Raw genomic sequence first — 26,941 nt, 5'->3', positions numbered from 1 at the left:
AGATGTGATGTTGCCTCTTACTTTCTTGGCAGGGGAGATCAAGCAGATACAAGCCCTGGCCCCAAAAGCAGGACGTTGTACAGCCAAGACAAACAACAGGGCAAAGAGGCCTGATCTTCGGACTGAAGCAACCTGATTGCCTCAAACTTACTGGATGTATTTTGCCTCCTCTCTAACTTTTTTCAGTATGTAGGGGGAAAGTCATATTCAGGCTCCAATTTACATGTATTCTGCTAGGTAAGCTCCAAGCAACTTAAAGTTATTTGTGTTTACCTCTCCTGTTTAAGCATAATTACCATAAGAGGTTCTTTATAGGGGGTTCTATTTTTAGAACACTCTCAATTTTTAATTTTAATCAAACTTCATTTTAAACACCAACAACTGCACTCTTTCTGCTTTCTAGCTGCATGAAATTAGGTAACAAACTTAATTTCTTCTCTTTTATTCAGCTAAGCTAGAGTAAATCACAACCCTAATTTTTTCAAAGAGGCACCTTTTAAAAGTATGTTTATACTGATTGATAATCTGTTTCTAGACGAAAGACTTAATAAAGTGTCCTCCACTCCAAAAGTAGATAACTAGGGAATCAGTCAAGAAAATATGTATGAATTACAGAGGAAGGCACCTGTTGCTAGGATATGTTTACTACCTAAAAGGATTCCCCTCACTCTGGTTCCTCCTCCCTTCCCACAGCCTAGTCCAGATACGTGATGAAACATTATGCAGCCATTTCAGATGTTTTAAAGAGCCTTAACACATAGAAATATTTTGGTGAAAAGAGAAAAATAAAAATAAGTAAAAGTAAAGAGACAGTATAAGATCAACAATACCTAAAAAACAAACAGAATGGAATACACCTAAATGCTAACAGAATGGGTTCTGTGTCATAGCTAGATTGTTGTTTCTCCCTCTTCCCAAACTTCCACATTTTTCATGTTGGATATTGTCAGGTCCAGAGTCAGGATCCAGCCCATGCTGAGGTCCGAAGAGAGTGGGTGGATGAGTGGCAGACAGCTGAAAGAACACTCGGGGGGCCATAGGCAGGTAAAGGACAGTTTTATTCGGCAGCTGTCCTAGACTGTCTCTGTCTCTGCTACCTGTTCCCGCCACTCCCACACACAGCTGTACGGCCGGCTCTCTCTTCAGGGTCAGCAACTTAACTCTTTCCCTCTGGGCACAAGCAAACAGAGCTGTGTCCTGGCTCCCCCAAGTCTGTCTACAAGACAGCTATAAAACAATATATAAAAAAGCTATTAAACAAGATAACATTTCCACTCTCACAGCCCTGTCACCTCCAACCCTGTAAAGGAAAGACAAAGTTCACAGATAAAAATGGTGACTCGATACATAAAGGATTAAGAACAAGTCTACAGACCGAAAGAAATCCACAGGTAAGTTAGTTCTCATGTAAGTGTAGTTATGGATGGGGGAAAGTGAGCTAAACCTCTAGGTCAGGAGCTGAGAAGACAAGGCTGGGTTCTGCTGGGAAGGATGCTGGCACTAATGCTCCCTTTCTGCCTAGTGAAGTCCATTTGGCTTTCTGCCTATCCTGAAGAGATGTGAGCACAGAGGAGACCATGGAGGTAAGGGAAGGAGCCCTCTGCAAGTGTAAGCGCAGACATAAGACAGTGATAACCTATGGTGGGGAAATTTCAAACAGCAAAGCAAGAAGAGATGAGGCAGCCCTTCCATTTCTAAATGACCCTTTGTAGGTAAAGGATACAAACAAGGCTCTGCCCAAGTTCCTGTTCTAAGAACATCATTATTCGGAGAGTCTTGTGGCCCATTTGCTAAAGTGCTTAGGACCACTTTCTCTTGCTATTAACATCTGAATAATCAAATTTAACAACATCTGAAGAAAACAATTCAAAAAGTAAATACTGCAAAGTCAAATATCAGTAAATCAGGGGTTCCCCGTTTTTAGATTTAATTATGTCTATACACAACCAGATTCTATATCAGCTTCAGAAACAGGAGTGTGACATATGCAATGAGTTATAAGACAACAGCTACATTATACATTTAATATATGATCTGAAGGCACATGGTCAATGTCGTTTTTAGTAAAATCCAAACTTCCTCTCTGACCCAGAGTACAGGTATTGCATTAGCTACTCACTCTGGGGTACGTAAACTGCAAATCAATTTTTAAATTAAAATCATGATCCTCATATACAGGACGCTAGCTTCATTAGAGCTCCATAAGCAAGGATCCTGTCCCACAGCCCTACACTGTCCACCACATTCCCTCCTGAGTCCCAAGTGCCAACTCTCCAGTTTGACACCAGAGAATGTCAGTACTCAGGCTTCAGCATGCAGACTGCGACACAGATAGCAACCTGTGGGAGGAAAAGGGGTTTTAAAGAACCCTGAAATACAGATTCAATTAACTACTTTTCCACACACACAGATCTTCCATTGAGGGTAAGATTAAATTACCAACATTGTTGTTTTTAAAGCAGTTCCTAAGCTGGACTGAAACTATTTTAAAACCCGTAGATGGAACATAAAATGGAATGATTGAATCCTATTTCTTTTTTCTAAGATAGGCCCCTCTCCAAGGTGGAAGGCTTACAGAAGCTTGATCTTTCTATACCCTCTTAAGTCGACATTGTGTGTGTCCTTGAAATAAAAGGTCAACACCCCTTTAAAAAGTTACAGGAGGTGGGCCGGGCACGGTGGCTCACGCCTGTAATTCCAGCACTTTGGGAGGCCGAGGTGGGCAGATCACAAGGTCAGGAGATCGAGACCATCCTAACTTGGTGAAATCCTGTCTCTACTAAAAAATACAAAAAATTAGCTGGGTGTGGTGGCGGGCACCTGTAGTCTCAGCTACGTGGGATGCTGAGGCAGGAGAATGGCATGAACCTGCGTGGCGGACCTTGCAGTGACTGGAGATTGCACCACTGCACTCCAGCCTGGGTGACAGAGCGAGACTCCATCTCAAAAAAAAAAAAAAAGAAAAAGTTACAGGAGGTACCGAGTTGACCAAGAACATTCAAGAAAGAAGGAGTACATTCAGAACAGGGACAGCAGTAGGCAGGTAACCAGGGATTTCCTTCTATTTCTATTACATAATCTAAGAATCACGACTTAGAGGAAACTTGTTGAAAGTAATGGAAAAACTTAGAACATTAAAATATTGTTAAAATTCTAGGGTAAAAGCATTATATCCTTCCAGCTTGAAAACCACATGATTCTGGAGATTGGTTGCACAACATGAATGTACTTAACACTACTTACCTGTACAGTGAAAAATGGTTATGATGAAAAATTTTATCTTATGTGTATTTTATGACAATTAAAAGCAAAAAAAAATTTTAACTATATTTGACAGATTCTGAAATTACAAATTTACTTGCAAATGATAATCTCCAAAGCTAAATTAAACACAAAACTAAAGCTTCCTGGTTGCAGGTTCTCTGCCAGGGCACTTGAACTTTGCCTGTAAATTGCTGCGCCTCCGTGCCCTGGGGAGATTTAATGCCCTGTCAAATGTTCTTCATTTCAGCCAGGTTTTCAATGGCAACGTTAGAAAGGTAATCATGAGCAAATGAAGCTCCAGGAATTAATTAGCACAATTGTATCCCCATGTTTTCTTTTTATATATGTACTTAAATGCAGTAAAAAAAAAGTCATCATATGAATAAAGCCCTAAATACAAAGGTAAAATGAGGAGCGTTCCACCTACAGAGAACAGGATGTTCCTCTTTCCGTGAAAAGCACTTTCTCCCTCCACTCTCACCCACATTTCTGTAGTAAAGATTCCATGCTAACAAGAGGTTTTTCAACAACTAGTTCCCATTTCTTATTATGGACAAGATTTGACACAGGAAACTTTTTTGAAAGCGTTCCAGTTATAAATTAATTCCATGACTCATGGGAGGCAATTTCTTTCACATAGTCCTCACCTAAGTCCTATGTATCTCAAGCTGGACGGCAAACACTTCTCACAATCATAGTCCTATTAACCATCAGCTGGCACATTAAATCTTTAGCCACCTTCTCTCTGGCTTTCTCACACCCTTTTATGCCTGAGGGAGCAACCCACTACAAGGTACACTGACACACAATTGGAAGAACCTGTGGCTGTTTTCATAAATTACTGGCTTTCAAACTTTTTTTTACTGCAACCCACTCTAAGGAGTATATTTTATATGGTTACCCAGGTCACACAAACATATGTGTGTAGGTACGTAGCCAAAATAAAATGCTTTTAATCGTCCTCTTACTCTGCCTACCAAGTGAGATCAATTCTGAGCTCATTATGTGATACAGATAAATATTCATATTAAATGCTAACATTTCACTATGGTGATTCTATAATTCTCATGTTAAACTGTCCTGAAAAAAAACTTTTCAAAAGTTAATTTGAGTCTTCAAATCTTCAGTAGATAAATACTTAAGTATTTACATATTTAAAATCAGGTTGAACTGCATGACTATATACCTAGAAATAGTGGGGGGTCAGGGGGAGGAGGTGAAAGAGAAAGAGAGGGCAACATTAACCAACCTTGGGACCCAAAACAGCATATTCAATGCATGGGATATACTTAGTCATTAATTTTTTTAAATAAAGCTTCCCTACAAACAGACTCTGATCTGGGTTTGCCAGAATAACCAACAGTCTTAACAATCTTACCTGAAGGGAAAGATTATTTCAGCAAAAGAATGGACAGCTATAGCTTTCTGTGAGCCAAATTTGAAGAATGAAAAGAGTATTTATTACAGGAATCTCCCATTCTTTTTTATTTCTAAATATTAATGCTGCAATTTTTAAAAAGAGGGGGTCCTCTAAAAACCCTCATAGGGGTAGGATAGGGTAAGGTATATGGATGTGCTTTGGTCAAGGAATAGGCCGAGGCACACATCCAGGCCTGCATGACTTGGTGGGATTGGTGCACAGGCACACACTTCCACTTGTTATATAACCTGTTTGTGTAAGCTTGTATTTGTCTTGGAGCCACTATTGTTTGGAAAAGGTATAACTGCCCTGCTGGCGCTGTATCGGTGCTCTTGTGCTGGCACCCAGAGAAAGAGAGAGTACCAGAGCTGTCCGTCTTGCAGACCGACAGAGGGGAGCCAGGGCATGGCATGGCTTGACATGGCTCGTGTTCATGCCCCGAGAAAGAGTTAAGCTACTGACCCTGAAGGCAAAGGAGAGTCGGCTGTGCAGTTGTGCATGGCAGCGGCTGGCTCAAGCGGCCGAGACAGAGCGGACAGTGTTAAGAGAGCTGCTAATGAGAGAGCTGCTGAATAAAACTACATTTCACCTGCTTACGGTGCCCCGCGTGTTCTTTCAGCTATTGCCCATCCACCCACCCCCCACGGACCTCAGCATGGGCCTGAACCTGAACGTGAGCATGACATTTGGGTTAGTCGTGGACCTGACAGAGGGGTTTGTCTACTACAAGAGTTTCCATCTTGGCTTTTTCTCATTTAACAAAACAACAGGAGGAAAGAGAGAAGTGTTAAAAATGATCATAAAAACATAGTATTAAAAACACACAAACACAAGGTGGCAGAAAAAAAAATGAATACACTGTTCCTAAGGGCAGCAGTGTAAAACTAAAGCCCAAAATGTAGACAATGAGGCCTTTACATATCCTCTGTTGTTAATCATGTTCCGGAATCAATGTTTCTGAGGGAACCATGAAGAACTGAAACAAAGTCCTTGAACAAAGACTGGCAATTTCTGATAAGGGAAAAGCTAAGGCAAGCAAAGAAGAGATTGTGGCATAGAAGGAACACCTGCATCCTGAACAGCAGCCTGGCATTTATTTAGCAGCACTGCCAACATACATATGTATACATATAAGATCACTTAGCAATATGTATTTACCAACCACTGATGTACTGCTTATTATTTTCCACTCACTATTCTAAGCACTTTTTATAAATATTAATGCATTTATTTTTCATAACTATCTTTGGAAACACAGAGAGGTTAAGTCACTTGCCCCCAGTCATTCAGGAGGTGAGGGTCAGGGAAAGCCTGGCTAGCTGGATCCAGCTTTTATATTCGTTATCTCTACATTCTTCCTGTCCTTCTCTGAAGCATGCTCTTGGTTCCTGCTCCATTTGAAGCCTACCCCTCCAGCCTTCCAATAATTCTCCAAGCCAATCTGCATCGCAACATCCTTCCAGTAATTTCAGAGTTGGTCTCTTGTTTCCAATTAGGACCCCTGACTGATTCAGTCCCAAATCCAGTTACACAGAAGAGTGTTATGTGAACATAAAAGCCTCCACTGCATCCTGTCCCAACAGCAAGTCAATTACCTGAGAGGGGGCAATGGGTGGGGATAGGCGGGGCATGCATGTTTATAAACGAGCCAAATCCTCACCTTACGTGGTGGAAATCAAGAGCACTTGCAAAATTTATGAAAGCAAGAAACAGTGGTGCTCATAATTCTTCTCAGTTTCAATGAGGCAAGTGGATTTCATGTGATCAGCTACACAAGTTCACAGTTTTCTACCAGAGTCTACTTTGACAAGCAGCTATGAGTATCTTTAAGCCACAATTCCCTGGACTTTGCACACATAGAAATTTAAGAACTGGGACAGGCAGAGGTAGATAAAGGAAGCAAACTGTCTCCTTTATATCCTGTCAGTTCCTTCTCTTCCCACAAGAGCTATCTTCTACCTCATCTTCCCACACCTACCCCAAGGCTGGGCTCGAGGACAACTGGCACCATGCTGACTGGGCAATGAGGGTGGAAACCTGGTACTGGGCAGATGCAGCCTGAGGACAAGGTGGGGCGGGTGGGGCATCTACTTCCATTTTCCTGGAGGCCACAAAGCCGTATCAACTGTGGGGTGGGGGGACACACAGAATGGTCAGACTGCCATCTAGTTCTCCTTCCCTGAACCAAAACAAGAAACAAATAAAAACAAAAACAACAACAACAAAACACACACACACACACACACACACACACACACACACACACACGAAACTTCCAAAACTGTCCTAGAGGCAAATACTGCCATTTAGTCATTTAAAAAGCAACTCCTTTCCTTCTCTGTCACATAAGGTAACTTACATAACAGAAACAACTTTTCATACAAACATGCAAACAACCATACTCATAATTTCTTAAATAAGAATCTTGGGAATCTAAAAGACTTTCTGTATAGAAAAGACAACCTCTGGTCATGTTTCTGACAGACTTCTAGTCCTCTCAATACCAGAAACCTCTTTGGTGTTCTTGTTGATTTTTAGTTTTTTGTAAAAACAGAAAGCAAATTACTGAATCCTAGCATCGCTTCCTTCGCAACACCCAGACTTCTTATTCCCAATGCCTCCATCTTAGATCAGGCCCTCGAGCCCTATCACCAGGGCAACAATCCCTAAGTGACTTCCCTGCCTCAACCTCTCCTTTCTCCACTCTGCACACTCTTTAGAAAGAGACCAATCTTTCTAAAGAAATGCTTTTGTCAACTGACAGTGACTGCCACCTTACATCTGTTACATCATGTCCACATGTAGTCTCACCTTTATTCTGCCCCAAACCATGTATCTACTACATGAAGTGGTTCCAAAATGCTCGTGTGAGGCACACTACAAATAAGGGCAATGTAGGAAGCTTTTTTATAAAATTAAATTTACTTAATTACGAAGAAGAGTCCTTTATTCTGGTGGTACACAAACAGGCTATACTTTACTGGGAGATGACTGAACTTAAGCAAAATAAAGACAGTGGTAGAGGAATAGAGCATGGAGAGGAGGTTGATGTTACAATTTTAAGTATAGTGGCCAATGGGTCTTCAGCCAGCCAGCTGGGAAGGGGTCCCCAGAGAAACTCCAACCAGCCTGTGCACTGGCAGGAGTGTGCACTGGCATGGAGCCACAGAAGTTCATGCCATTTACAGCAGGGAGGAGCCCAGCCCCTCCTCTTCCTGGGTGGAACCTGGGATTCAGTCTGCCAGGTGGGAAGTGCACAAGCAGAACTCTGGCTTTGCAGAGGATCCTTGTTTCCATTTTCACCCAATAAACCCTGCCCTCTTCACCTTTCAAACTGTCTGTGAGCCTAAGTTTTCGTGGCTGTGTGACAAGGACCCCATCTTTAGCTGAACTAAGGAAAGAGTCCTACAACAGGCTCACAGAGAAAATAACCTTTGAGCAGAGAGGTGAATGGATATCTGCAGAAAGGGCTTCAGACTGAGAAAACAAGTGAACAGGCCTTGAGGTGGTGTCACTGTCCAACGTGTTCATCTTGCCTGCTGCCCAGATAGAGCCGAATTGTCAAGACAGGGGAACTGCAATACAGAAAGAGTATAATACCTGTCGAGCTGGCTAAATGGGAGACTTGAATTTTATTATCACTCAAACCAGCCTCCCTGAAAATTTAAAGGCTACACTTTTACAAGATAGTTTGGTGGGCAGGGGCTAGGGCACGGGTGCTGCTGGTTTGGTTGGGGATGCAATCGTAATCATAGAGATGTGGAAAATGGTGCTCTAGTGCTGACTCCGCTTCTGGCTGGGGATAACAGGACCAGTTGCCAAGCACTGTGGGTCCAAGTGGGGCCATCAAGTCATCAGAAATGCAAAAGTTTTAAAAGACATCTTAAAAGGCCAATCTTAGGTTCTACAATAGTAATGTTATTTATGGGAGTAATTGAGGAAGTTGCAAATCTTGTGACCTCCAAAACGGCTGATAATTAGTTAACTATACCTACATCTTAGCAGAATTCAGGACCCCCTCATAATCCTACACTTGTGGTCTTCTATTAGTTTTATAAAGGCAGTTTAGTTTGGGGAAGAGCTATCATCATTTAAACTATAAACTAAATTTCTCCCAAAGTTAGCTTCGCCCATGGCCAGGAATGACCAAGGGAAGTCTGGAGGTTAAAGACAAGACAGAGTTGGTTAGGTAAGATCTCTTTCACTGTCATAATTTTTTGTTATAATTTTTACAAAGGTGGTTTCATGTCCAGCATGATGGGAAAAGCCAGTGGGAAGTACAGCAGAGCAAGACGACAATACTATGGCTCTTAGATCTGAGGAAGAGACTGTCTTTTGTTTACAAAGCACATTGTTTGCAATGTTAACACACCACTCACATTTACATCTAATGTAAAATATGTCCGAAATCTCTGGGTAAATCAAAGTACCTATATGCAACCTTTGTTGCCTAATAACTAACCCTGATTGTTATTTTGCACTTGGCTTTGTTCTTTTCATACTGTAGCAGCAAGTTTAATCTTTGAGATCAAAGAACTGTCAGTAGCATAATTGCTCAGTAAAAGTATTTTTAGCAAGTCTTCATTAGAAGGATACTTACCTGCTGCATTTCATTTGAACTAGCAGATCTATTCTACTGCTGACAGATTGCTTTCATTTATTCCTTGAGGTCTCAAAGACCAGGTAAAGCCTATTCTTAGAGCTGCAACCCAAATTATTAGTTTACCTGTTATGCAGCACATAAAATAAGTCAGATACCAACCTTACCAAGGTAATGTAGCTCTAAACCTGGTGGGTAGACAACTCCCAGCTCTTAAATCACCTCCACACTGAAGTTTTGCTCTCATTCCAAACTCAGAAAGGTAGATTCTATACCGCTGGCACTCCCCAAAGTATTTTCTGTTATTTTCTGTTCTAACATTGTAGTTATACTACATATTTTGAAATTGGCAAAATTTTATAAAACTAAATCATAATGCAATCAACATGTTTACCTTCCCCACTGGACTCTGAGTAGCTAAGGACTGGGATAATTCCTTTAGTCATCTGTGTATTCTCAATGTCTAATGGCTGAAGTAGACATTCCTAACATTTGTGCTTCTTTTATCCTTCAAGACTCCTGGGAAGATGACACTTTGGTGGCCCCGGAAATGACTGAGACCAATGAAATATCAGCAAAAGTCACCTTGGCCAGAGTATTTAAAAGCCCATGTGCAATTCTCCATTATTTCTTCACATGCTGCATTCATTGTGGAGGAAGAAGGTGATAGGGAAACATACACGCAGAGCTGCTGTTACAGTTAGTAGCTAGTCAGACGTAAGCAGGGCAGAAAAGGCACCCCGCACCACCAGGAGTGTCAGAAGACCATCAGGTGAGGGTCAGGCGTTTGTTAACTGTCTCTCTAAAGTAATTATTGATCAGAGCCAGCATCAGGGAAAGGCGGCCTACCAATTCATAGAAAAAAAATGAAGCTGGTGATCAGCAGCTTCCAGATAAGATCTCAGGAGCTGGGTGAGTGGGCTCAAGCATGCACACTAAGAGGCAAAACAATAGAGTTTAACTGGTGTATGACCTTATGGGAACACTCGACTGGTAAGGGAAGAACGCCTCAAGTGAGCATGCATACAACTTCAGTAAACACACTGTGCATGCGGCTCCTCCCAAGTACTGGCAAGCAACTGCAGACGCTCCACCCCAGAGGGAGAATCAGGGGAAAAAGGACGCAACTGTTCAATAAACCTTCACTCCTGCTCTAAAACTGGCTTCAGTCTCTCACTCTGCCTATGCCCCTCAGTTGAATTCTTTCTTCTGAGGAGGCAAAAATTGAGGTTGCTGAAGACCTGTACAGATTCACAGCCGGTAACACTGCCACACAGAAGATAGCTCCCCTGGAGAGCACCCGGATGCAAAATGTTTCAGTAAGAAACAAATAAACTGTTGTGTTAAAACTACAAAGATTTTGGTGGGGTTTTGTTATTGCAGCAAAACCTAGACTATCCTGATGGAAACATCAGAGAGTAAGTGCATGATACAGATTTTAGAAGGAAGAAAAGATACCAGGAAAGGCAAAAGAGGGTGACTGCATCAGATGGCAGTCTGGGATGTGAGGAACAGGTGCTGCCTGCAGTACATGCAACAATTAAAATCATTAATCCACTTTCCTTTGTCTTGTGTTTAGCCTTATATTCCCAGAGCTATTACAATTGTTTAAGTAGAAGCTTCTACATTTATTACAGTCATTACAAAATGAAACTGGTTTTGACATTCACAATTTCACTTCTCACCTGAGCAATACCTTCTCGTATGTATCCTTTGACCAAGCCAGAGGTCACTATTTAAAGCAGGTAGTTTTGAAAATGTCATGCTAATCAGCAATCAACACTTTTGTAACTCTCCACTCCCTAAAGCAGACCAGGTGGATGGTTACTCAAGCCTTTGCAACAGTTCCCCTTAAGTGGGGAATGTGAGAACTTAAATATTCTTAAAAAAACTCATAGACTGGGTGAGGCGAGGGCTTCTCTGACGGTTTTAACATGCAGAGGTGTGCTTCAATCATCCAAACTCCTGAAAAGGGCATCAAGCACCCTCTCCTATTCTAAATGGAGCCCTCAGCTGGGGCCAGGCAAACTGATGGTTTGGTGCCAGGATGAAGAAACAGGAGTGCTGTGCTGGGAAACAATGACAACAAACAAGCGGCTGAGCTGATTCAGAGAAGAGAGGCTGGGAAAACAGCCCACCAGAGAAGCCTGCAGGAAAAAAGCTCAGGAGAGGAGAACAAGACAACAGGAACCACAAAGCCAAAGGAAACCTAACCCAAAGTAAAGATGGATAGCTCATCCAAGGGGAAGGAAGGAGACGAATCTTCACAAACCAGGAAGAAGGCTGATCAGAGACTTCTGAAGGCCAAACCAGAGAAGGAGATGGTAAGCACAGAAAGTGGACCTGAGTCTCTGAACAGGAAAAACTCCTTTCCCAGCTAGAGGGATAGGGAGAACATTCGCTCTAATCTGGAGGTGAAAACAAAGTGGATTGGCGGGAACCATCCTTGGCCCAGGGTCTGAGGCTGGAAAAGGGATTCCTGCGTGTCGGGGGTCCCCAGCCCCCACAGCCCCTCCTCCACACTGAGCTCCTCCTTGTTCCCTGACCAGGGCTTGGATTCTCTTACCAGGGTCATTTGTACTAGAACCCCTCTCCTCTTCCCTCTGGTCTGTTCCCACTAAGAGGTGATGCACAGGCATGGCTACTTCCTGGAAGCCTTCAACTAGGAAGGCTCTACCTCCTTCCTGGAAGGTTTGGGCTCCTGTCCTCTGGGCTTCCATTTGCTTGTCTTCTCTAGGTACCCAGCAACACAGCTTTATTGGAGAAGTGACCAGAAAGAAGAGAAAATGGAGCAAAACCAAAGAATTCATACACTTGAACTCGTGCCACACTGAGTAACACGAGGTGACTTATCATGATTGCCTCAGATGCATGAGGTCATCCCTTGATTCCCTCACATATCCATGTTTTCTGACATAAAAATATAAGGAAACTCAGTGTATTACTCCGTTTTCACACTGCTGATAAAGACATACCCAGGACTGGGCAATTTACAAAAGAAATTGGTTTAATGGACTTGTTCCATGTGGCTGGGAAGGCCTCACAATCATGGCCCAAGGTAAAAGGCACATCTCACATGGCAGCAGACAAGAGAAAAGAGCTTGTGCAGGGAAACTCCCCTTTTTAAAACCATCAGATCTCATGAGACTTATTCACTATCACGAGAACAGCACAGGAAAGACCTGCCCCTATGATTCAATTACCTCCCACAACACATGAGAATTCAAGATGAGATTTGGGTGGGGACACAGCCAAACCATATCATTCCACCCGGTCCCTCCCAAATCTCATGTCCTCACATTTCAAAACAAATCCTTCCTTTCCAATAGTTCCCCAAAATCTTAGCTCATTTCAGTATTAACTCAAAAGTCCACAGTCCAAAATCTCATTTGAGACAAGGCAAGTCCCTTCTGCCTATGAGCCTGTAAAATCAAAAGCAAGTTAGTTACTTCCTAAATACAATAGGGGTGCAGGCATTGAGTAAATACCGCCATTCCAAATGGGAGAAATTGGCCAAAACAAAGGGGCTACAGGCCCCGTGTAAGTCCAAAATCCAGCAGGGCTGTCGAATCTTAAAGCCCCAAAATCTCTTTTGACTCCATGTCTCAGATCCAGTTCATGCTGATGCAAGACAGGGCTCCCACAACCTTGGGCAGCTCCACCCCTGTGGCTTTGCAGGGTATATTCCCCTCCTGGCTACTTTCACGGGCTGTGTTGAATGTCTATGGCTTTTCCAGGGGCACAGTGTAAGCTGTCAGTGGATCTGCCATTCTGGGGTCTGGAGGACAGCGGCCTTCTTCTCACAGCTCCACTAGGTGGTGCCCCAGCAAAGACTCTTGTTTGGGTGGTCCCACCCCACATTTCCCTCCCACACTGCCCTAGCAGAGGTTCTCCATGAGGGCCCTGCTCCTGCAGCAAAACTCTGCCTGGGCATCCAGACATTTCCATACATCTTCTGAAATCTAGACAGAGGCTCCCAAACCCCAATTCTTGACTTCTCTGCACTCACAGACTCAACACAACGTGGAAGCTGCCAAGGCTTGGAGCTTCCACCCTCTGAAGCCAAAACCTGAGCTCTATGTTGGCCCCTTTCAGCCATGGCTGAAGCAGCTGGGACACAGGGCACCAAGTTCCCTAGGCTGCAAACAGCACATGGACCCTGGGCCCAGCTCATGAAACCATGGTTTCCTCCTAGGCCTCTGGGCCTGTGATGGGAGGGACTGCAGCAAAGGTCTCTGACACCCTGGACCTTTTTCTGTGTCCTGGAGACATTTTTCCCATTGTCTTGGGGATTAACATTAGGCTCCTCATTACTTATGCAAATTTCTGCAGCTAGCTTGAATTTCTCCTTAGAAAATGGGATTTTCGTTTCTATCACATTGTCAGGCTGCAAATTTTCCAAACTTTTATGCTCCCCTTCACTTATAAAACTGAATGCCTTCAACACCACCCAAGTCACCTCTTGAATGCTTTGCTGCTTAGAAATTTCGTCTGCCAGATACTCTTAAATCATCTCTCTCAAGTTCCAAGTTCCACAAATCTCTAGGACAGGGGTAAAATGCCACCAGTCTCTTTGCTAAAACATAACAAGAGTCACCTTTGCTCCAGTTCCCAACACATTCCTCATCTCCATCTGAGACCACGTCAGCCTGGACTTTATCATCCATATCACAAGCATCTTAGACAAAGCCATTCAACAAGTCTCTAGGAAGTTCCAAACTTTCCCACATTTTCCTGTCTTCTTCTGAGCCCTGCAAACTGTTCTAACCTCTGCCTGTTACCCAGTTCCAAAGTCACTTCCACATTTTCAGGTATCTTTTCAGTAGTGCCCCACTCTCCTGGTACCAATTTACTGTATTAGTTTGTTTTCATGCTGCTGATAAAGACCTACCCTGGACTGGGCAATTTACAAAAGAAAGAAGTTTAATGGACTTACAGTCCACGTGGCTGGAGAAGCCTCACAATTATGGAGGAAGGTGAAATGCACGTCTCACATAGTGGTAGACAAGGGAAAAGAGCTTCTGCAGGGAAACTCCTCTTTTTAAAACCATCAGATCTCATGAGACTTATTCACTATCACAAGAACAGCACAGGAAAGATCTGCCCCCATGATTCGGTTACCTCCCACCAGGTTCCTCCTACAACACATGGTAATTCAAGACAAGATCTGGGTAGGGACACAGCCAAACCACATTACCCAGAAAGAGAGGGAAAAAATTCCAGGGTTGATTTTTCCTCATAGAGAACTCTTCTTCTACCTAAAGAATTGTAACAACAGAAAATTTGAGATTGGGGGCTTGTTTTGTCTTTACATATTTCACTTATTAAGACAAGGTATTCAGATGTTGGTACCCAAACTTTACCACCCCGATATTATTTATAAAAGCTCTGAAATAGTTTCAACCTAGCATGACATTTCAATATGAAAGAACTAATAAACACACAGAATTGGTATGAATATGTGTGGTAGTCCTGTTTCATGGTGAGGTTACTGTGGAAGATGATCTGGTTGACCCCCCAAACCACGAAAAATGTGTTTTATCTCACCAACACGCCCATTGCTGTAACCTATGGGCAAAGGAACCAAAGGTGTAATTATTCTATTAAACCATTTGTTACTCCATGAATGTAGTTTTGGCAGGCATTTCAGAACATGTTCAATATACGGTGACAAAATTTAGCAAGATCAAAGTCCCACATAAAGGTTTTATAATTCCTGTGTATAAGCTGACAATGCTGAGGATGTCTGGGGGAAAAAAGCAAGGGCAGTAAAAACATTGCTAGGCAATTGCAGAGAAGGAATGCCAATTCTTCATATAACAGCTTCTCCAATTCCAAACCCTAGCCACCCAGGTTTATGCACAGAAATAGCACTTGATTCACATTCACGTAGTCCTAGCTTCTAACCAGAGGTCCAGGGACTCCTCAGGACCCTCTATGGCAAAGCCCAGCAGCACTTTCAAGGCCAGGCCTTCCCTTGCCTCTCCCTCTATCCTCCACCCAAAGAGCGATTGGCTTGCCATCATCCTCTGCCTTGCCATCATCCTTGCCAGTGTCCATTCTGTTCATGGGTTTCTTCTCACCATGGCTACACCTCCCACTGTCACATTTTCTAGCATGGCTCTTACCTGGGCTCCTCCATCCATCAAGGGTCGTCTAGAAAAGAGCCTATCAAAGATGTGTGGGCAAAGTTCAGAGGCCCGAGGAGATGCTACAGCACAAAGGGACTAGTCATGACAAGCCTTGAACAGTCCAAGGCCTGGCGGCCAAGGGGAGACACAGCTGTACTGTACTCAGAGAGCTGACACAATTGAGGAGGGACTGCCCAGGGGCAGCTGCCATTATAGGTGGTCACAGACACTGCAAGCACCACAGAGAAAAAGACAGCAAGCAAGAAGAATAGATACTCATGGCCTCTTGCTCCTCCTGGCCTCCCACTGACTGAACCCAAACCTAAGCCAGAGGGCAACAGAGTCCTGACGATGAATGACCTTAAAGGCAGCCTCCACCGTGCAGACTAGAACAGGGAAGGGCAAAGAGGACTCAAGATGAACAGAATAACCAGCATAGCTGCCGTGGGCGATGATGCTCCAAATCCTCCTCCCTTTTTTCTTTTTTTAAACAGCTAGTTATTCTGTAGAAACCACCAAGGGGGAGTTTCAAAATTATTCATTCAATAAAGTTTTTGTAGTCAGAGTCCTCTATTTGGGTCTGGACTTCATCATGGAGGTGGTAAACAGCCAGGCAGACTCCTGACCTAGGCAATGTTCTGAAGAAGGTCACCGAACTTTTGAGGCCTTCTAGTCCAGTGCTACGAAGTGCAGTCTGTGGATGCAGCAACAGCATACCCTGAAACTTGATAAAAATGCAGATGATTGGGCCCTGTCCATGAGCTGTTGAATCAAAGTCTCTAAGGCCGAGGCCCTGGAATATGTGTTTTAACAAGCCCTCCAGGGATTCTGATGCAGGCTCCAGTTTGAGAAGCTCTGCTTTAGTCCCACCCTTCACCGCGACCTGAGGCTAACCTCTCAGAGACCCTGGACTGAGAAGCCCAGACTAAGGGGCTTCTGACTCAACTTCCTCACGATGACCTTCAGCAGGATCCAATTGTGGAGCCTCAGTTTTCTTACTTAATTTCTACCAATATAACCAGGAAGATCTCTTTCAGCTCCTCAGAGAGACTGACCCTGGAATCCCTCAGATCTGTAATTTCAGGCACTGATGATGAGAGCAATGACAACAGCAGCAGCTCATGCTGACTGAGCATCCTCTACATAACTAGGTGGGCACTGCCTGTGCTTCACGGACGGTGAGGCTGCAGCATATAGAAAAGTTCGGAACCTGCTTTTCAGTCTATAAAAGAAAAAAAAAGACTTTATTCAAGTTATGAAAAGAGTAAAATAAGAATGCATGTGAAAGCGCTTTGTGAAGGTAAAGCATTATATAAATCACGACAGAGTGAACACGCAAATACAGATGGGCTTTTCTAAGCTCTAGCTCCATTTGAGATATTCAAGGTAGATTACAATATGTCTAGGCAGCTTTTTTTTTTTTTTTTTTTTTTTTTTTTTTTTTAAGAGAGAGCTATGTGCCAAGAGCAGTGGGAAATTTGAATGCTTAAACATTATCCAAAAGAAGAGAAATCCACCTGGTAAGATCTCTGACAGACACATAGTGTTGCTGCCACTAAGTACTCTTCTGACACCTCTCCCAGAATTCTGTTTATGGCCAAACAAACCATTTAATCTTCTAGAAACAGATTTATAGATGTGTTCTTTTTACTTCTTTGATATGACAGATTCTTGATTTAATTAGATCCCTTTCCCATTTTCAAATGCTCCCTCTGCTAATGCATTAACTTCTCCCTCTCCAACTAAAGAGATGTGGTTAATATTAAAGACCCATCTTTCCATTTGTCTAAGATTCACCCCAAAGTGTCCTACTGGTTGAGTTGTCATCTCAACACAGAACACTGCTTGGACCTTGGCCAGACAAAGAACAAGAAATAAAACCTGGTTCCCTGTCCCACCATTGGTTCCCACGATAGAATACTGGTATTCCATTTTAGAGACACAGACTCACAGGGGTTATCTGATTTACTCCAGGTCACGCAGCCCTTAAGTGGCAAATTCATTTTTAAAAATGTTCTGTTACACCACAGCCAAATTGCATTTTAATAGATTGAAAGAGGCATGATACTTCCCCTAATCTCCAAAAGTTATTATTATATCTTCTTCTCAACTTAAAAAAAAATTTTTTGCAAAGATTTCATACCTATGTACAAATTCACAGCACAATATAATGAGTCAACCATTTGCAGTGTTTGTTCATTACAGTCAACATTTAGAGTGTCAGAGCAAGCAGAAGTGGTAAGCTGTTCACTTCCCTCAACAGTAACAAGAGAGTAAAATAAATTTACCGTCAGCACCAAAGTCCTAAGTGTTAGGCAATCACAAGTATTTGCATGTACACCTCATAACAGCTGCAGGTAAATGATTTGACAAGGTCAAATTCAACTGAACAACAAAACCACCAATGGACCGAGTTTAAGTTGCTAGACCAGTTGGGAAAAAATACAGGAAGACAACCAACTAGAATGTGAAAACCCTGGTTTTCAGAATTGTAACTTTAGTAAAGATTTGTTTTGTCTTGTTAGAAATCTTGAATGATATTTTCTCTACAGATAACACAAACAGTACAAAATGAAAAGAATTTTAATAAGCAAGAAGTCAATGTCCCATGAACAAAGCAGATGAATAAAAAACAGATTAACTGAGTCACAGAAGGTAAGATCTGCCAACTCACTATACAAATTACAGTGACTAAAAGGCATGTCTAAATCTAATGTCATTTAGTTATATTCATGGTTCTCAGTTTTAGGAAATGTATATGGAAAGTTTAACTTTTAAATTTTGCTTTCCTAAGAAATCAGATAATTATTTATACACACACAGACACACACATAAACACACATACATATATATTTTAACAGCCCCCCACTTAGAATTTTGGTTTCTTCCACCTTCAACATTACTCTAAGGCTATTAATGCTTTTTGTAGGAAAAAAATTAAATTTATTCTCTTCTGACATTTAAATCATTACCTAAGCAATATGTGTTCATATAGATTGTTAATATAATCTTAATTTACATTTTTCACACTTCATAAATATATTGGTATTGTTTGTATACACCATGTTAAAGCTGTGATTTACTATGATATTTCTATAAACTATGTAGCTATATTTTTAAAATAAAAACATGGTTTACCATAGTTCCTTTATTCAAGGACACCAATAATTTTAAGATATGCCATCAGTTTAATAATAGCTTTATAGGGAACAAAACAGTAAGTACTTCTTCAAATGATCACAGCAACCATAAGATACATCTCAATTTTGAAAGTGTCAAAATGAAAAAAAGAGACTCTAATCAAGAACATACATTAATTATCTTATTTAGAGAGAGGATGCAGAAGAAGTGTTAGACTGTATACTATGGAGTCAGACTTCTTGGGTTCAAATTTGGCTCCTTCTCTTACTCGGTGATCTTAGCCAAGATGGTGCCACTGTACTCCACGTTCTGTGAAAGAGCAAGACTCTGCCTCAAAAAAAAAAAAAAAGGTAATAAGACCCAGTGTTCCACAGATCAGTAGGGGCCAAGAGCAGTAGCTCACATCTGTAATTCCAGCACTTTGGGCAGCTGAGGCAGGCGGACCACTTGAGGTCAGGAGTTCAACACCAGCCTGGCCAGCGAGGTGAAACCCCATCTCTACTAAAAATACAAAAATTAGCCAGGCATGGTAGTGGATGCCTGTAATCCCAGCTACTCAGGAGGCTGAGGCAGGAGAATCGCTTGAACCCAAGAGGTAGAGGTTGCAGTGAGCTGAGATCCCACCAATACATGCCAACCAGGGTGACAGAGTAAGACTCCAACCAAAAAAAAAAAAAATAGGGTGACTATAATTTAACATTAATTTATTGTGCATTTCATTTCAAAGTAGCTTCAAGAGAATAATTTGAATGTTCCTAAAGAAAAGATAAATATTTAAGGTGATGAATATCCCAATTACCCTTGATTATATTTATGTATCAAATTATCACATGTACCCTGAAAATATGTATCAATAAAAATAAATAAATGACTGATCCTGGAAGCCATTACTGAAGACAGTGGAAAGAGAATGAGCTGTACTTTGCACTAAGACTTGAAATGTTTCCCGCATCTAATTTGTTTCAATACACCGTATGTTGTTATCCTTTCAAAGTTTTAGACAACATGATATTGCAGACAGGCTATATAGTCTTTGCAATCAGGTAGTCCTGGGCTGCATTCTTTCTCTGCTGTTTCCTAGATGGTTAGCCATGGGAAGGCTTTTAACCTCTCTGGATTGTAATTTCCTCATACCTCTTCCTTCAGGGGACTATGGAGGTTTCAATCTGAAGAAGACCTGCCACAGTGGCATCTACGGATTTTCCATTAACGAATGATTTATCATAATAATGATTTGCCACAAAAAATTAACTCCTTGATTTTAACTATTTTACCTTTATATAAAATCTTATGATTTCTCAAAAAGTACTTCCAGATCATGTATCATTACTGGAATTATCTATGATCCTAACAAAGATTGTTATGCAGTATTGAGGCAAAAAAAATCACAAGTACTCAAAGTCACTACCAGTGACTTATTTCCTACCTTTCCATCTATTGTTAGCTATACAAGTTGCCAATTACTGCCACATCAATTTAAGAGAAAGTGCAAGTATGAAATGAAGCCTATTTGTTATGGTCCCAGTATTTAGATATCATCTAAAATACTCACTACATGTTAGGATATCATGTGCTTTTAAAAAATAGAATCCGACATTGCATACGAAAGCAAAAATGTTTGTGTCTAGATTTCTATAAATGTCCATGAAAGTCCATTTGCCTAGAGTAAGCATCCTGCCAGGGACATAATTATTTAAGTTCCAATGCACTCAACACTTTATATTATCTCTATTCTTGGAAAAATCTGATCCACTATGTATGTCATTACAGAGGAAGAAACTAAGGCTCAGAGAGCTCAGAGAATAACTCATGCAAGGATATCAAGTGATAGCACTGTGATTCAAACCCACTCTGAAGCCACAGCCTGTGTCTTTTCCTGGGATCTAATTATGTCACCAAAGTGTGGGGGTTGGGAGGGAAATGAAGAAATAAGTATATAAAATATTAACTTGCCATTCAGTTCCTTTGCTAGAATTCACAAGAAATTAAATGAATCTACAGTTTCTTTTCCTTCTTCCCAAATAAATATTTTTGAAGTTGGCATCCACAGAGCTTTATTTTATCTGTAGCCATAGCTAACATAGTTTTACACCAAGGATCAGGATAGTAGTTTGTCAGCAAGCAGAGGCAGCGAAGTCAATATGTCTCAAATAAGTTCAGCATGTGTCCCTCATATCTGATCTGACTCACCCTTTCTGGCACATGCATGGCTCTCTTAAAGGCCTTTATCTTCTGGCTGCCATAAGCAGATGAGAACAAAGTAAGTTGGGTGAATTCACGAGGTTTTTGGATTGACCTTGATCAAGTGAGCATGGCTGATTTTGCTTATGACACATGAATGCTGTTTTGTTTTTTACTTTTTTTTTTTTGTAGATACACGGTCTTGCTTTGTTGCCCAGGCTGGCCTTGAGCTACTTTTAATTTAAGTAAATATTAGTTACCTTTCACCTATAACCACAGTGCTTCTCCCCACTTCCCCTAAACCCAATATGTCAATAATAAACTTCTGTGTGCTCAAATAAAAGTTAAAAGTCTGACATTATTAATGGCATTTATTAACCTCTCTCAGAGTGGTAAGATAATATCAGCAGGTACTATGAGGCTATCACAGTTTACAGTAAATAGACCCTTTGCCCTCTCAATGCACTTGAGGAAAACTAAAGTTAATTCGGAGCATGGACTTGGCTCTATGGAAACAGGATACCTAGATGCAAACCTCCCTTCTGGTACACACTCTGTAACCTTGGGCAAATTACATATGTGTCTCAGTTTCCTCATCTGTAGAATGCAAATAGCAGCATCTAACTCATAGGCTTGTAGTGTGAGTTGAAGTTTATATCAAAATATGCATGGTACATAATTAAGTGCTATGATGTTAGCCATTGATTTCAACTTAAATACAAAGAATAAATCACATGTTTTGCCTGTCAAATAGGTGCCTAAAATGGCGATACATTGGGCATACTGGTATATAACTTGGATTGGTTTGTATTTCTCAATCAATAAAGTCAAGTTTCTAGCAGAGGAGGGTATTGAGTCAGAGCTAAAGCACTCCAGCTTGGACAAAGGGAAAGGGATACTTTGTTCCTTTTTGAGAGGAAATCATCTGGGTAAAGAGATTATAAAAGAAAAAGAGAGAACCTCATTCAGAGGGCTACCAGCTGTTCTTCCCAGTTTCTCAATTTTGAAGAGCACAGGCCATAAGAACCCTGGCTAGTGAAGGGTGGTTAAAGAGAACTAGACCCTTCTGATGACCAATCCAAAAGCTGGGAATTACTGAAGGTCTTTGGTGAGTAATGTGGCACAATTGGTGAATCATTCTGGCTGCTGTAAATGAAACAGATACGAAGACGTTGAAGACAGTGGCAGAAGCTGCAGAAAACATGACAGCAGCCAAAGCCCAAAATAAGTCAGTCCCAGCATTTTGACAGTATATATAGAAAAAGGGAATAGCTGTTATCACTTATTTTATTAGGGGGAAAATATCAGTCTTAGCAACAACCTGATGAGAATGATTTAAAAAGAAACAAAAAATAAGGTAGTAGGCTTAAGACCATGGGAAAAATAATGCAACCACTAAGAGAGGCAAAAGATGGGGAAATGAACGATTGTCAGTTAAAAAAAAAAAAAAAAAAATCAATGCTCCTTGAGAAAATGGCTGATTTCAGGGTGTCAGGTCTGGAGCAGCAGAGTATGGACAAGATACACTTAGAATATCTTGTGCCAGAAAAGTAAGAAAGGTATTTGAGTTTACCGGGCCATTTAAAAAGTATACAGGAGACAAGGACAAACCAAGCACCAAAAAAGTTATTGACTGAAGTGACAGAAACAAATACATTAAGATTCATAAGTTCTTAATGACACTTAAAAAAGGAAAACTCACTGGTTCTCAATGGAGGTTGTTAAAGCACCAAATTATTACTCTGATAGTTGATAAAAGGAAAAAATTAAGACTTTTCCCTGTCTATCCTGCACATTGTGAATTTCAGGAGACCTAAATAATTTATGAGAGAAAGTTCTTTATAGACAGAATTCCAATTAATAAATGCAAGAAGAATGATGGATTTAGATCATCACCATTTTGCAACCCCTAATGAAAAGGATCTAGGCTACAACCATCTGTGATACTAAAATCATTAAGTAGAAGGCAGACAGCTAAGTGACACTACCTAAACTCACTAATCAATCTTTCCGTCTCAAAAAGAGAGATATCCAGACATTATGTGTCTCATGATGTGATGCAACAGATTTTACACAGCACCATCAATGAAGGTTACTTGTCTTTGAACCTGAATCTAGTCAAACCTCTATATCTAACTGCCAGATCACAGGAAACAAAGAATAGAGGAACAAGCTAAACACCACCACAAGCAATCAGTCCAGACAGTAGGATGTTCTACTGCACAGATGAACCACTCTCTTCTGCAAATTAATGGCATGAAGAAAGGGAGGGGAAGCTGCTATAAAATAAAATAGATTTAAAATCCTAACAACTAAATACAATATGTGGACCTTGTTTAGCTCCTATTTCCAACAATCATAAGTAAAAAGACATCTTCGAGAAAATTTGAATATGGAAATTATATGTTTAAATTATTAATATTTTCGGTGCGAAAAGGCAAAGTTTTGCTGTTGTTTTTAATGTCCTCATCAGGACCGTAAACTGAAAAACTTGTGAGTAAGACCACATGATGTATAGAATTTTGTTTTAAAATACACTAGCCCCTACAAAAGTTTATGAAGGAGGAAAATAAATGAAACAAGACTGGCAAAACGCTAATAACTGTTGAAGTATAGGTGTTCATTGTACCATTCTCTCATAATCTCTGTTATACAATTTAAAAAATTAAAGGTTTTGTCAGGAGCTCAGGTTGTGCATTACCTTGCTTCTGATTTTTAGCAGGTGGTTAGGGCCCTCCCACAACGTACAACTTAGTCTTTCCCTCATTTGCCCCAAAGAAGTGCAAAGATTCTTAACCAGTATGCATGCTGAATTCAACACAACTAGAAGTGACTGAACTGAGGAACCAAGGAACTCAGGTATATTAACCAAATGACAGTTTGATTTTTCCTAGTAAGAGATAGCCTACAACATAGTGAGACCCCCAGTCTCTAAAGGAAATAGGAAAAAAAAATTAGCCAGGCATGGTGGTGGGTGCCTGTATCCCAGCAGGAGGCTGAGATAAGCCCAGAAGGTCGAGGGTACAGTGAGCTGTGATCACACCACTGCACTCCAGCCTAGGTGACAGAGCAAAATCCAGTCTTAAAAAAAAAAAAAGCCTACAATGCACCTGGGTTGTTGAGCAACACAACCCACAAAGAGCTTTGTTAACGTCAGTTGATGTCAGACTGTCCAGGTTTGTGGGAGCCCAGGGGCAGCAGGGACAAGGACCGCACATATTCCTAAATCAGATCTTGGTCAATATAGATGAAAACTCAACCAACTTATGTAACGCACAAAGCTGAGTCTTTATTAGTGGTAATGAATTTCTGTTAACTTGTCCCTGAAGTCACACAGCTCCAGTCTGGAGGTATGGCCCACGAGACACAAAGCTGAAGGTCTACAAAAAGATCCAAACCACGATTTGTTTGCATTAGCATCACTGCCCAATCCAAGGTGGTTAACCAGACAATCCCAGATGCTAACAAGTCACCAACTAACCAGTCTGGTACATATTCTACTTGTATCTCTCTTTCTTTCAAACCCCTTGTGTTTTGGACTGTTATGTTTATGCCCCCTACAAAATTCTTATGTTGAAGCCCTAACCCCCAATGCAACATTATTTGGAGATGAGGCCTTTGAGAATTATTTAGGGTTAGACTAAGTCATGATGGTGGGGCCCTCATGATGGGATTAGTGGCCTTATGAGAAGAGGGAGGCCTCTTTTCCTCTGCATATACCAAGGGAAGGCCATGCAAGGATATACGAGAAAGTGGTCATCTGCAGGCCAGGAAGAGGGCCCTCACCAAAAACCAAATCAGCCTATACATTGATCTCAGGTTTCCCAGCATCCCGAACTGTGAGAAAATAAATTTGTGTTGTTTAAGCCACCCAGTCTATGGTATTTTGTTATGACAGCCTGAGCTGCCTAAGATAAGTTCATATTTCACTTGTTTTTCTCCTTCTTTCAACCCCCTTCCTACTCCTCTGATAGGGAAGATTCCAAAATCACAAAGGCGGTTCCGAGGTAGAAGAAAGGGGAAATAAATAGTCAAATAAACAGTCAAAGAAGTATGGGTTTCCAACATTGGAAAAATTGACAATCAATCTTCCTTCAATAAAAACTGGTCATGTACTTCCAAAATGTGTTTGGAAAGTCCCAGAAAGAGGTGATACAGTATTAGAATCAAACAGGGTTAATAAAACACACATTATTTGAGGTAACCACATTCAGAGTAATCAAAAAATAAAACTAAATAGGTATATTGACAGGTATACAACATCATCCCAGGCAGCAAGAAACATGAGTATGAACGCAAATGAATACTACAGATCTATTTATACAGAAACCCTCAGCAATTCTTGTCGCAGATTGCCTGGCGGCCCTCATGTCTTCAGTATTCTGTGCCATGAAAAAGTAACCGTCAAGGATAATAGAAACACAATTTGACCTGATTTTCCCTAGATTCCTGCAAAGTCTATAACTCCGGTTCTTGTTTATTTCAACACCACATCCTGGGGACACATTTCCTCACTTACTTTGCAGGCAATCCTAAATGCCACATGTTAAGGGCACTTGTGGGCAATTCCTAAATGCCCTATCACACCCAGAGAATCCTCAGAACATCTTCTGAGACGGACCTGGGATGCACCATTTTCCACCTGAGGTGGAAAATGCCTAGGAAAAGAGAGATGCGGCTTCGAGAAGCTGAAGACCTACATCAGTTCAGACCCTTCCCTACCCAAAGGCGGGCGCATCAAAACAAGCGGTTGTCCCTCGCTCTCAAGTTTACACAAACCCATCTCTGAAAGAGCTAGAAGTCTCCCAGTAATGGCTTGTTTTAAGGCAGACAAGACTGCATTTTAAAAACTACAGCCTAATAGGAAAGAAAGCTACATTGTGGCAGCTTCTCATTAAAGACCACTTAATAATAAATTTTTAAAAGATGAGTAGAAGCCACCAAAGGTGCCGCCAAGCCCTGGTGAGCAGGGAAATCTGAGTAAGTCTGCTCTGTGTCCTGAGGCCCTGGCAGGGCCTCCTGGGTGGCTTCTTAAAGATCCCAGGAGACAATCAGCAGACCTTCCTGCTTCTCTTAAAAATACAAAACATGCCTGACCTGCTCGGGTCATTAGATGCACTTAGAACCCAATGAGGGACACTCCTTCACCAGGAAATCATATCTGAACACACCATCAGGAAGTCAATATTGAAGGTTCTTGGGGGCGTGCACCCTCCTGCTCAAGAGGGTGTCCAGGAGTATTAAGTGGTGGAGACACCGGAACCCAGGAGCTAGAAGCTCACCCAAGAGCTTCCGACTCCTCGGTCTCCCACTCGGCGGTGGAGGCCACCAAAACCAGTCCCGATGCCCAGAGATTGCAACGGGACCTCCAAAACAAGCACACATGTCGCAGTCGCATGCGTCCTGCAAACTGGATGCCGCTCGTGGGGCCTGAAGCTTGCGTTTGGGACAGGGCTGGCTGGCTGTTGGATGCTGGACACCTGCAGCTTCGCCTCAGAGAAGAGGCAAACAGCTCTTCTTCCGCCGATGCCCAGCCCCACAGCCTGAATCCGGGGGCCCTGGGGTTAAGTCAGGTGCAGCTTGCGGGGGTGGGGGGGGCGGGGGAAACCGTCGCTCAAGGGGTGGCACCTCAAAACCCCGCCGTCCCGGGCCCCTCTTCAGCCGAGTCCGGCAGAAAGGCGTCCCTTCCGCCACCTCCCCAACTTCCAGACGCCCCCATCAGCGGCCCGGGGGTGGGCGCGGACTCCACGTGCGCACCGCCCGTGCCCAGTCGGCCAGGGCCGGGCCACTCACCCGGCCCCCAGCGGCGCTCCGCTTCCTCCGCAGCGTGAGCCCGCTCCGCAGCAGCGCGGGCAGGTCTCTCAGCCGCGGCCGCAGCGACGCCGGCGGCTGCTCGCGCTCGGGCTCCCGGGCGCTGGGGCTGCGGCGCAGGGCGCCGTCTGCCGCCACCACTGCCGCCGCGGCGGCTAGGGCCGGGCTCTCGCACGGCGGCTGCATCTTGACGGAGCCCACTGCCATCCTCATGCCCTGACGGCGCTGCGGCGCCGGGGGCTCCTCTCTCTACCGCGCTCGCCTCCGCGCGCCGTCCGCGCCTTCGCCAGGAAGCGAGAGGGCGCGACTGCGGCTCGGGCGCGGGGCGCGCTGCCAGCCGCTGCCCATTGGCGCGCGCCGCGGCCCCCGCGAGGCTCAGCCCCGCGCACCTCC

At 42.5% G+C, this 26,941-nt stretch overlaps 1 protein-coding gene across 3 annotated transcripts in view; it reads right to left on the bottom strand.

Moving 5' to 3' along the window:
- Nucleotides 1-26,857, bottom strand: part of RAPGEF5 (Rap guanine nucleotide exchange factor 5) — a 242,475-nt gene extending 215,618 nt beyond the window's left edge. For all 3 annotated transcript variants that reach the window (XR_012432604.1, XM_015447640.3, XM_065542208.1), the window contains exon 1: nucleotides 26,531-26,857. Coding sequence is in view for 2 of the 3 variants with exons in the window: in XM_015447640.3 (XP_015303126.2) it covers nucleotides 26,531-26,761 (231 nt within the window). In the remaining variant the exon portion in view is untranslated. The remainder of the gene's footprint in view (nucleotides 1-26,530) is intronic.
- Between the last annotated feature and the right edge of the window lie 84 nt (nucleotides 26,858-26,941).

The sequence above is a fragment of the Macaca fascicularis genome, chromosome 3, assembly GCF_037993035.2.
Source record: "Macaca fascicularis isolate 582-1 chromosome 3, T2T-MFA8v1.1".
Lineage (NCBI taxonomy): Eukaryota > Metazoa > Chordata > Mammalia > Primates > Cercopithecidae > Macaca > Macaca fascicularis.
The sequence above is the reverse complement of the archived record's forward strand: the minus strand, read 5'-3'. Positions and strand labels throughout refer to the sequence as shown.